We start from the raw sequence: 12,782 nt of genomic DNA, 5'->3' as shown, positions 1-12,782 counted from the left end.
TTTGTTCTTAGTTATGAATGCATTTTGTTCATTCCTGTCTTGAATAATCCCTCATTAAGCTAGTCACTTTCTGCTCCATGCTAAAAAGGAAAAATTATCATGCAAATGTGGCATGCCATATTAAAAAGCACATTACCAAACACTTTTGTTGCTGTCCTTCAATTAGTTTCCCTTCTTTGAATTTAATTTCATTTGTTGTTAAACTACTGACTTGATGTATGGACTCATGAATTTGAGGCTGCTGCCAAGAATGTAGCAGGAAAAAAATCAAAGCCTCTTCAGAAAGCTGCAGAGGCAAAGCTGAAATGAATTTGCTTCACCTTTGACAAGAACACTTGAGCAGCGTTGGAATCCTCTGATGATTCAGCTTGGCTAATTATCCAATTATTTATTTCAAGAATAAAGACACTGTTTTACAATTAGAAAAGTGTAAAGTAATCTGAGAAATTTCATAATGACAGATGACTTAAGTAACTTCTAAGATAAACAGTATCTGCTCGAACTTGTCTTGCCAAGTGTTCAAGCTGTAGTTAAACTGCTCTTTGAGTTTCAGGAAACTAGTAGGGCCTCAAAAGTTATTTGTTTCTTCTCCCTTACCAACGACATAGTATACTTCAGAAAATAGCTCAGTTTGTTCTTTTCCCTCTGTGTCAAATTTGCAAGGTTTTTAAGCTATGTTTAAGTTGCGTTCCTCTTGATTAAAAGCTTTTGGTTCAAAGCAATACTTTTTAATTGCCTAATAATATAAGTCAGTTCTTAGGAAAGAACCGTGCATTTAGGAGTTCATTTGCAATATAACTGAAAAATTCATTGCATGGCAGTAAAACAATTTACTGTTAATTACAAGGAGAAGAATTTGCTGTACCATGCTCACAGATTGCCATGAATCATGCAGCACTCCTAGAGATTTATAACAGATGTGTAAGTGGGATGAATTAGCAGGGTTTAATAACAGAGACACAAATCATGCAGACTTCAAGGAGCTTTAATTGATATACTAGAATGTGACGGGCATGAATCACTCAGCCATTCAACAGCACTGTAACATATGGTCAGCTCAATATGCTGCATCTTAAATCGGTTGGTGAGTCGTTGGTTGTCCCATATGGTGGAAGCAATATATTTTTCATGATTTCTAAAAAATACTGTGTATTACATCTATTTTTAAAGAAATACGATTGTAACATATCCGTGTTATTAAATTTTCTTTTGATGTCCATTCTGGATGAGTTTTATTCTGTCTTGGGGAAGAGTCCAAAATGGACTCTAAAGAATCTTCTAAAAAAAAAAATCACAGTATTGTCAGAAGACATAAGTATTATTTCTTGACTCATTTAATGTTGAAATGACTGGTACTATTGTGAAGCACAGAGAAAGAAAAGACCATTCCAGAAATGCTATGGCAATTTCAGGGTCCTCTGGACTAATAACCTGTAGCAAAAATGAAATGGATGACCAATAGCAAGACATGTAATTTTAGCTGCAGGGTAAAGTCCAAGATGAAAAAAAGTATATTTTCTTTAAGTTTTTGTCCTCAAATTTGCCAAACCCTCCTGTTTTAATTTGTATGTGTGCTTTTTCAATTTACCTGAACAGTAGTTAAAAGCTGTATACTTTTTGTTACTGTTACCTTCCTGAACTATTCAGAGTGGCTAATTGAAGGCTTCTGTGGAAGGGTACACGAATTTCTACCTTACAGTATGCTGAGCAGCACTTATTCAAACATATGTAAGCCTGTTAAATTTAGCCACAGCGTAAATATGTTATTCCTGGGACAAGAAACTGGCAGAGTATGGAAAAGCTTTAACAGTTGTATTAGTAAACCTGACAGACTTGAGAAAGGAGTATTGTATCCTAGAACCGTGGCTGCCAGAATTTAATGTCAACAATTAAAATTTATTTTGATCCTTACCTAGTGTTTATTACTGTTTGTATACACAACAGACCTTACTAATACAGAGATGCACTATTAGATGGAATTACCATCTGTTCAGAGCGAAATGCTGGCATCTGTCTTTGAGTCTAAAACTAAAATGATATTATTTCAAACAAAACAAAATTAACTGCTCTTTACTTACCAACTTCATTTTTGTGTACACGTGTGTGCATAAACACATGGGAAAGGCTTATTTGTAATGACCTGTGTAGCAACATCTATATTTAGATATATGACTTCAACATAAGCTGTATGGACCATCTGTCTTTATTGGTCTTTTTTGTGCCCTCTGCTACACAATGGCACGCAGCAATCATGGGCTTTTAAATACTGTTTTAGCTTTATAATATATTAAATATGTATTATATAGCAAGACATTAAAACTACATAATTAAAATACACAAAATGTGACTTTGAATCCACTAAAATGTAGTGCGCTCATTATTTTGACAGATGTGTCTTAACAGAACGTGACTGAAAAAAATTAAATAGGTAAAATTGTAGTCGATTCATCTTTCAGAAAGTAGCTACAGGTACCACAGTGACACCTTTAGGAAAATATATACTGTATCTTTTTAGTCTTGAATATTTTTAATTTCAACATTTAGTACCCTGCTGGGCTAGTGCTACAGATTTATTTTCAGTCCTTTCTGTTCCTATGCAGAGTTTGTTTTGCTGTTTTTTTGGTTTTTGTTTTTTTTTTTTTAAACTTATGTAACCTATTATTATGTACAGTTTTCCACTGTCTTGATGCACAAGAATTCTTAAGCATCAACGAGACTGAGGTTTAAATACTAATGTTATAGCAAGGATGTTACTTTCTGAAAGGGTAGGCTTCTGTTCCATATATCACAAAATAATAAATTGTGTCATGCCAGTGTTTAATGCGTGTACACAGTGCATTAACTGTAACTGTAGTACATTTATTTGTGCTAGAGGAGACTTGAAAATGATTAAAAAATCAATACCTCCCTGTCAGAGAAGCAAGTGTTACGATGCATTTAAGTAGTTAATTGCATAAGCCCCATAAAAGCTTCAGGTTTGGGTATCAGAGATGCCATAATTATGGTCCAAGTAACTGCCGTTTATTAATACTAGACTTTAAAGGAAGATATAGTTATTGTCATGAGTGTTAGTTAGCTGCATGCATTGTAGAAATAATGAATTGTAGCATTTCTGTTTCACCATCAGTAAGCTGAACTGGAGGGCTCAACCTCTTATGTTTGTATTTAAAATGCTGACGTACACTAGTTCCCTCAAAGGTGAAGTTTTGATTGTTAAGCCATGTTTTCTGTTTAAACTTGTGCATTAATACCACAATTCATTAGTGCTGTGCCCTGCTTATGCTGGAAAGCCAATGACCTCACGCTGCATTACTTCAATTTTGACATTGTAAATTTCTACGATAGCGTGAGATACTAATTAGATTGTGAAGTCATAAATGATGCCTAAGCAGGAATTTACAGCACATAGTACCATTGGCACTTCCCCAGTCCTCCCACTCCATGCTTTCTCCAAGAAGAATTTTTATTAAGTTGGGCGGGGGGGGGGGGGGAATGAAAAAGAAAGAAAGAAAAAAAAGTAAGTAGCAACATGCTACAGGCAAACAGGAAAAATGAAAAATATGTTAATGATCTTGGAAATGTGCAAATGTTTAAAAGGATGTTATTAACTCATTCTAAATGAAGCAATCTCTTCTTCTCTGAAGAACTCGCGCTACGTACAATGCTGTGCTGTGAAGTAATATGTCAGATTTCGAAGGCCCATATTTTAATTCAGGCTTTATTGTACTTGAAAGACGTTTATTGCTCTTTACTATGTCATTATGGGAACAAGTAATTTTTACAAGTTGTCATTGTATTTCACTTCCTGGGTACAAATGAAGTTTCTGTTCTTAAATCCTTTTCTTTATCAAGGAAAGAAAGTGAAGAAAAAAAACCAAGATAAGATGGATATTAATTCTATAGGTAGTAGAGTGGTTTTGTACTTCTCCAGACAACATCTTTTATTGTTTCAGTGATAGTCCACCTCTTTCCCACCTGTATGGCCTTCATGCCATTATCCAAACAGGTCATGCTGCCCTCCGGTGGCTTACTGTACAGTATTAAAAAAACCAAAAAGTAGTAATTTTGTTCCTAACTCAGATATAGAGTGACCAACACTATCAGAATGTTTAAAAGAATATCGGAGTATTGGTTTCTATGGTAGGAGGATCATTCTTATAACATAAAAATATTTTATGCTGATAACTTCATGGAAACAATCTTGTATGGAGTCCTACTGTGCACCACTGTTGATGGAGAAAAGCTTGAGAGGATCATTTTCTTGAACTGAATGATTATCTGAACATATGCTAAAATCTTGTGTGGGCACCATGAGGAAAGCAACCTGATGGGCCTTCAGTATTGTGGACAGATAGCTGTTCTGTTCCTGTTGATGAGGATAAGTTCAGTGATGAAAGACTCGTGTTGTCATGTACCATACTGCTGAGATGTAAAAGGAGTTAATTAACTGTTCAGATTCTCCTTTGGTCTTTCACTCAAATCCAGTGCTGAAGGTTGTACAGATACATGCCTACAGTGAGTCTGAGTGTCTCATCAAGGGAGGAATACAAATATACTATTGATGAAGGCATTGATTCAGATTCTTAAAGATTATGAAAAAAAATATTTTTGATATAATACTAGAAACAGTTATCCAAAGTCTGAATAAACAAATAAGGTATTTTTGTGGAACTGAAAGTAAGTTCCTATAAAGTGTTTTTTTTTTTTTTTTTAATTGTTTGGTTTTTTTTCTAATTAAGCTTCTATGGATATCTATGTTTATTCTTTAGATGACTAGAAACTGAAGCAGGGTGTTTTGCAAAAATTTTTATGTGCAATAAATAATTTCCCAAGTATTATGGACAATGATACCTAGATCTCCCTCTTTTTTATTTATTTTTTTTTTTTTTTATGCACAGCTCCAAGAAAACTTAGTGCCCCTCGTGTTGAAGGAATAAACAGCACAACGGTAAAGATAAATTGGAATGAACCTGAAGAACTTAATGGACCTTCTCCCATCTACCAGGTGGAAAGGATGGATTCATCTTTAGCTACATTGAGTACAGAAGTAATGAAAGGGATCCGTTTCCCAGGAAATGGATATTACCGATTCGCTAGTTCCACTCTCCCCGCCAATACTTACTTTACAGGTAAATGAGTTTAAACGACTTGCAAAATGCACCAGCTGTATTCTGCATTTATTTTACCATTTATTATCATCTTCTATATAATTTTCATGGTAAAATCGGTGGGTTTTAATTTATGAGCATAATGTGATTGTTAGTGATGTATGGGCCATTTCGGTTCTCACATAAAAAGCCTGTGGAAAATGTAATTGGATGTGTGGGATTTGTATTCCCTTGCCTTTGGACATAGACATGTACATGATGGTGAATGTTGCTACATATCGGACCCATTTCCTAGTGGTAAATATAAGATGGATTTTATTTATTCTTCTGTGATAAAAACTTTTTGATTAATTTGCTGTGAATACTAAGGCATGTTTTCTTTGGTACCTCTTTGAGGATTCCCAAAAAGCGCTCTCTTCCATGTTCAGAACATTTGTGTTTTGATCCTGTTTGTTTTGTCAAGAAAAGAAAAAAGCCTGCCAATCTGACAGACATCTGCTGTTTCTGGGCCTTTGGGCATTATCTCCTCTCTTTTTTGATTACTTATTTATTTTGGAACTGGGAGTTTTTCACATTGAAGCAGAACAGTTATCCTATGTTCTGCGATTCTCATTATTTGCTGCTGTCTTTGCTTCTGGGATAAAGCAAAGACAATGTATTCTTTGGCAAAATGAACCTGGTTGAATGTTCAAGATGTAGAGGTCTGTAAGTGAAATATTGCATTGGTTTACATGAAGTAGGAGTGTTTAAAAGAAGAAATGGCAGAGGTGAAGGTTTTTAAAAAAAAAAAAGTGTATGAAATTGGGAATGTGTGTGTATATATATATCAAGTCATGAGACTGACAGCAGAAGTGGAAATCCAAAAGGAATCTAGGCAACAGTGAGAGCAAGAATTAGACAGCACACTGATCATGTGAAGACCACATTGGTGTGATACAACTTAACCTGGTAGTGAGTCTTGTTTGTGAAGACGGATAAGGGCTGCAAAAACCATGCAGCACTGTTGACATACAAAAGAACGCTGAAGATTTGAAGAGCACTCAGCTGTTATCCCTTGTCTTCTGAGTCACCACAGGTAATTCTGGCAAGAATGTGTGAGCACAGATATCTTGGTACTTGCAAGTATGTGTGTGCAAATTCAGTTTTCGTTTCAAACAAAAACCGCCTTCTTGCCTCTCCTGTGAATCTGAGTGGAAAAAAAAAAAATTGAACATCACTTCCTTTTTTTTTTCTTGCTAGGTGCTTACTTGACTGATAGTCAAATAATAATAACAAGTGATAATGTGTTAGTTAAATATTGACACCATGTTGACTTGCAAAACCTGTCTCTGTGCAGGAATCTGTAGGAACAGCTGTTGGTCTCCTTTCCTCATCCAAATTGCTCGACGATTTTCCCAACATCAGAGTTTGCACCCTTTACCGTATACTTAGCAAAAAAATCTTTGATGTGTTTCTTCTGTTGTCAGTTGTGATGATCTAAATGCCAAAGAAATTGTGAGCTGCTGTTTTTCTCACTGGAGCTCCAGTCAGCCCATCACTGAGATATAGATAAATAGTTTAATCAGACATGTAAAGAAGTATGAATATCACTGAATTTCCTACTGCTCATCAGAAGTCTCCAAGAGTGTTGGGAAAGAGGGTGTTGCACTACTGGGACTATTAACATGCCTGTCTATTTGTAACCAAGCAAGCCCAACACTAATCTACCCAAGCAGTGGTCGTGCTCCATAGGCTGAAACTCAGGCTTTGAATAAGGTTTATTGGGATAGCTGAGGTGGTTTGAAAGAGTTTGGACAGACAGGCTGGGAGAAGATGTTAAAAGAAAGCTCTCTTCATAGTGTCACTAAATGGCTGATAATGCTGTGTGGATAAATATTTTTGCTTTGGATTGTGTTTTTTCTCTTCAACCAGCTATTTGTCTGAGTATCTGGAGGCGACCTAGAGCAAAACATGCTAGACAATTTGTCCAGACATCTCCTGGTAACGATCAGGTTAAATCAGCCTGTTCTGGTACCTAAAAATGTGTAATTCAGGCACTTGGCAACTCAATAAAGTTTTTGAGAAATATTAATCTAATTAGATCATCAGTCCTTACTCCAAAACATGATGGAGGGGAAATTACAGCAAATCCAGGAGAGTGTAGAAAGAAAGATGCTTAAGGGAATGAAAAATATTCTTTAATTGCACTCTGCACTTGTTTTGTTGTTGAGACCCTCTCTTACTACCCATCTCTGAAGAGAAGCAGTTGGCAGTTGTGCTTTATAGATGGAATAGCTTTAGTGTGCATGCAGCTGTGTTCATTTTTGACACAAAAGCATGCCAGCTTGTATATGTCAGTCAGCAGACAGATACTTCTTAGTGTGTCTGGGATCTCCCACTGCTAATCCAGAAAAAGATAGATCAGTTTATTCATTGCTAATAAATGCAATTGTCCTCACTACCTCCCCGACTGGTCTTACACTCCAAGATGCAAGTAATAGGGGCAGATGTATTATCTGGGAAATTTTCCAAATTCGTCTTTAAAAAAAAAAAAAAGAAAAGTTAGGCAATAAACACTGCCTACACTAAGCAACATCCTTCTGTCTGTAACAAAGCCTCCAGCTGCACAGGAAGATGTGCTCTGAGTACACATTAGATGAGAGGAAGTCAGGTAAAGAAAAGGATTGTTTCTGCCAGAACTGTCCACATGCAACTTCTCAGCTCTTCAAACTGTGAAGAACTGTTTTAGGCATCTGTAATATAATTTCCCAAAAGATGCAGGGTTGGTTTTTAATACTTATTCGTATCCCTTCAAGTTCTTAGATCCATCAGCATTCATTACATCTAGCAAAATACCACCAGGCAAAGGAACTGTTAGCGTGGTTTTAGCTAAGGAACTCATCTGTCTCCCATTACTCTGAAGACTGGGGTACTCAGCTGTTTATCTTCGTCTCTTCCCCATGAGACAGCAAAGTGCCATCATTCCGATTTAATTGATGGGGAACTGAAGCTCAGATTCTACTTAATGCAGGAGTCTATAGTTAAAAGTATAAAGTATATATAAACTATATAAAAGTATAGTTAAAAGGCCCTCTAGAAATGGCTAGAAGGTTTTACAAATTAGTTATTTCATGTGATTTTCTTTATCAGTGCAGCTTGTGTGATGCGGCTGTGGTCTGGAGCCACAATGCTGCAGTAACACTGTTGGGTTTGCTTTCTGGTTCTCTAGTAGTGAAGAGAGGTACTGACTATTTTATACAGGGTGTAGATGGGCAAGCTTGGAGTGTAAAGACCTGTAAATAGACTAGTGTCTGAATATCTTTTAAATTCAAATTATACATGTATTAGCTCTGTAATGACTGAGTCTCATGGCTAGATCCAAAAAAAAGCCTAAGGGTGAAGGTAATGAGCATGTCATGTTAACCTGGCTTTCACTGCTAACAAATGTGTCAGAATAGTTTGCTCTGCAGGGAAGTTAGGGTCTTCATGGACTTTCTAGCAGAGGTGTTACAAGGCTTACAAGTAAGATCCTCTGAGGTCATTGAATAAAATACTGTCAAAAAGCTGGCAATAGTTTTTTTTCCTAGAGCAAGTGTACTGGATTAAGCTCATGAGGACAGATAAAGGGAAGTTTAGTTTTCAGGTTTTATTGAGCAAATAGATGCCAAACTACTGAGTTCTTTCAGAAAGGAACTTCTGGGCCCAAAGAGCAACTGATTGCAAATTGAACCCTGAATGTCTCTGGGATACACTGACATCTGAACTAGGAGTTCAGGACTGCAATTTAGTTATCTGAAGTCATGGATTACACAAATCACTTTTTTTAATCTTTCCTCTGATTGATCCATTGCCAGACAGAAAGTCTGTGGCAGAGCTGATGGGATAGGGACTATTATAGTTAGAAAGGATAGAAATTGCAATCAGTTGGATGCATGAATGAGCGAGAAACTCCTTGCCTCCATGCTGTGGAGATATAGTTGGGCTCCATGAAGAGAAACTCAGTGTATCTGTAGGGGTATGTAAGAACTCCTAGCTGTGTAAAAAGTGATTCAATTGCTACAAAAGAAATAAATCGCAGAGTAGCACAATGGAAAGTTATGTTCCTCCTGACCTCTCAGGATAAGACTACTTTTCAAATATAACATTGAACATAAATTGACAATTCTGTGGCATTGTAGTGGGTTTTGTAAATAATATACATATTCCTTCTGTGAAATGGAGCAAAACAAATCCTCCAAGCATGCTTTGTGTATTGCTTAAAACACAATTTAAGCTTGATGTCAGGAGTTATAATTAAACATCCATGTGAGAGGGGAGGCCTTTAGTGATAGAATAATGCATTTTTTTCAAGGGGGGTGAAAGATTCTCTGTGATATTTAAGAACAGTTGAATTAGCTATTATGATTTTAATCTTATTCCTCTTGGATGCTACTTGTTTAAAAGAGAAAAATATTCATGTAATATTGATCAAAATGCAGTCTACTGTGGTGAAACTTTTGTGTTTGGCCTCGCTTTGAATCCGTTTTCTGAAATAGCAAAAAAAGTGGGTCTTGCCTGGACTATGTACTCTTTGCCAAGCTCTACATGATGCAAATTCAGCTCTGTAATAATTAGGAAATAACTATGAGGTAAGTTGTTCATATATTCAGCATTACAAGTAGAGCTTTTTTACAATGACATTTTTAGTGTTGTGAAGTGGGCTTAAAAACGTGTATTTGAAAAAAAAAAAATCTGTGCTAGCGTTTTTACTGCCAAATTCTGACTCAGATACACACGCATTTTTCAGAGTGGAGAGTCTTTCCAGTAACGACGTTTCTTAACGAGTTTGCTATGGAACACTGCACAAGTGTCGCTTACATTTGTTCTGAGCAGAAGTGCTGAGAACGGCTGTGGTCATTCAGTGTTGGCTCTCCCCATAGCTCTTCATCACAGTGAACTCTCTTTTCAGGAGTGTAAAACAAATTCCACTCCATGTAATCTTGAGCAAACATTTCGTAGTTAGTGGAAGGCACAAATATTTTCATTAGTGTATGGAGCCAAATAAACAGGTCTTTTCCAGCATCCCAGCAGAAATTTATGGAATGCATTGTGACTTAATGCCAAGCAAATGAATAGGTTTGGAGGCCTATAAAACAATGTAGGAGGAAAGACTGAAGAAAATGGCATGGCTTAGAAAAGCGAAGACTACAAGGAGACATGATAATGGTGCTAAAGAATATAAAAATGTGGTGTTTAAAAGAAGAGAATGAACTTTTCTCTATGTCTACTGTGAGTGAAGCAGCAATGTACTCATAATAAGTTTCAAGTATAGCAAGGTAGATTGTCTTCTTACAAGATTATTTTTCTAAAAGATTCAGGCTAGTTGAGCAAAGCAAATACATTGTTGTGAGAAAAAAATGAAAGCTGTGACACTGCAGATTTTAAAGAATAGTTGGATGAGCATTTGTCAGGAATAACCTAGGTGAAGTTGATTCTGCTTTGGAGTAACTAGATTGATTCTGTGACCTCTAAGAATGTTTTCCAAGCACATATCCTATTATAAACTCAGATTAACCCAATGAAACTAGGAAAGATGTTCATTTCACCAAATAACATTTAGAAGGAAAAAGCTGCCTTCTTCTTGTTGTTGTTGTGAACTTTGCATAGAGTTCTGATTGACTATTTTCTATGAAGAGGGAAGGGTGCATGATTGGACAAGTTTTGCTACTATTTTGTTTTTTCTCCTCTAGATATTTTCCAGCATTTCTTTTTATGACTGCTGATAAGGTTTGAAATGGTTAGAAATTAGTTTTAATCACTAAATCAGAATAATATAATGATTTAGGTTGGAAGAGAAGTTATCTAGTCCAACCTCCTGCTCATAGTGAGTCCAGCTAGACCTGTTTAGGCATTTTCCTAGTTATCTCCATATGTAGTCAAGTATATTTTCAAGTACTGTTCCAGTTTCAATCTGACCAGTCTTTTGGTAATCCTTTCCCCCCTTATATCTATACAGTATTTTCTGAATATTATTTGAACTTGTGTGTCCATTGCCTTTTGTTCTGTCACTACATAGCACAAAGAAAATGTAGTTCCATCTTTGTATCCTTCTGTGAGGTAATTGGAGAGGGCAAGAACATCTCCTCCATCCTTCTGTGCTTAAGACTTGAACAAACCCTGCTCTCTCAGTCTTTTCTCATATGTCATGTTCTTTGGCCTTCTGACTATCTTGGTGCCTCTCCACTGGATTCATTCCAGTGTGCCAGTATCTTTTTTTTTTTTTTTTTTTTTTTTTTTGGTGACAGAGTACCCCAAACTGCATTGCAGGACTTGCATTTGCCTTTGTTGCATTTCATAAGGTTTCTGTCACCCCATTTCTTCAGCCTGTCAAGATTTCTCGTTGCAATGTGTCCACTGCGGCCCTCAGGTTTTTTTTTATTGCCTGCAAAATTTTTGATCGTATACTCTGTCCCATCGCACAGCATTCATTTTAATGAATGAAACTGTTAAACAGAATTGGCACAGTACCAGTTCCTTGTAAATGCTGCCTACAGGGCTTTGTGCCACTCGTCACAAGGCTTTGAGTCCTGCTATTCAGATAGTTTTTCACCCACTTTTATAGTCCACCTGTGGTCTATCTGTTTCTCCAGCCTGATGGCAAGGATCCTATGAGAAACCATGCTGAAGCCCTTGCAAAAGCCAAGGTACGTAACACTAGTTGCTTTTCCCTTTGGCTGCTGAGGCAGTCCTTTCATCATAGAAGGCAATCAGGTTGGTCAGGCACAATCTGCCTGTGATAAATCCATGTTGACTGTTCCAACTCATCTTGTTGTCCTTCATGTGTCTGAATCAGGCCTCCTGCATAGTGTCCCTGGGGACAAAGCTCAGCCTGACCAGTCTGTGGTTTCCTTAATCTATAGACACAACTTTAGAGCAAGTGCTACTAAATTTGTTTCCTTCAGCCTTACCCTAAAAAGATGAAGAGAACTGGATCAGAAGGAGAGAAATCTGACCTTTTGCTGTTTGGCTTTATGTATTCTTTGTGTCTCTGCTGGCCTTTTTTTCCTTACATAGCGTTTTAAGAATCATCCTTTTTTATTTCATTGCATTGAACCAAAGAAGGTAAACAAGATTTTCTGAGGGGAAAACTATTACAAAATAAATTCTTATACCAAGCTTTCTAATACTGGGAGAGAAAGGAAGAGAGCACATTTGTTTAGATGACTTGGAGAACAGACTTTATAACTCAGGGAACTTTAGATTTTCTGATTTTGATTCAGACTTTTATATTAAATCATACACTAAAGAGCTCTTGAAGAGCTCTTATTTTATTGCATCCTTTCTGTCTAGGTTGTTGCTACAGGACTTCTTGGAAATTCTTTTAATTTTTATGCCAACTTCTTAGATTTTCTCCTCTTGTCTTCACAAAAGAATGATTTGAACCCATGTCTTCATCTCCTGTGAAAGAAAGATAAGGAACTCCTATATCACTGTCAAGTGGATGGCTTCACTAAGAAGGGGAACCATCCTTTCTTCTGCCTGAGAACTGTTTGCACATACATTTTAGGTAGAATTTTGGCTAGTACTTAAAATGAATCCACAGTTTCATCCTGAAAAACACATTCCTTTCTTCCTTCCTTCTGAATCCCAAGAAGCCTAAAGATGGGGAGTGAGAGAGGAACTGCATATAGAGAAAAAGGAGTGATCCAACACAAC

At 36.6% G+C, this 12,782-nt stretch overlaps 1 protein-coding gene across 1 annotated transcript in view; it reads left to right on the top strand.

The window, feature by feature from the left end:
• USH2A (usherin) overlaps window positions 1-12,782 on the top strand; it is a 395,830-nt gene that overhangs the window by 105,112 nt on the left and 277,936 nt on the right. Inside the window, exon 20 of the mRNA XM_086460628.1 lies at window positions 4,899-5,129. Coding sequence (XP_086316754.1) covers window positions 4,899-5,129 — 231 coding nt within the window. The remainder of the gene's footprint in view (window positions 1-4,898; window positions 5,130-12,782) is intronic.

This window comes from Leptosomus discolor, chromosome 2 (genome assembly GCF_034619465.1).
Source record: "Leptosomus discolor isolate bLepDis1 chromosome 2, bLepDis1.hap2, whole genome shotgun sequence".
In the NCBI taxonomy this organism is placed as follows: Eukaryota; Metazoa; Chordata; class Aves; order Leptosomiformes; family Leptosomidae; genus Leptosomus; species Leptosomus discolor.
The sequence above is the reverse complement of the archived record's forward strand: the minus strand, read 5'-3'. Positions and strand labels throughout refer to the sequence as shown.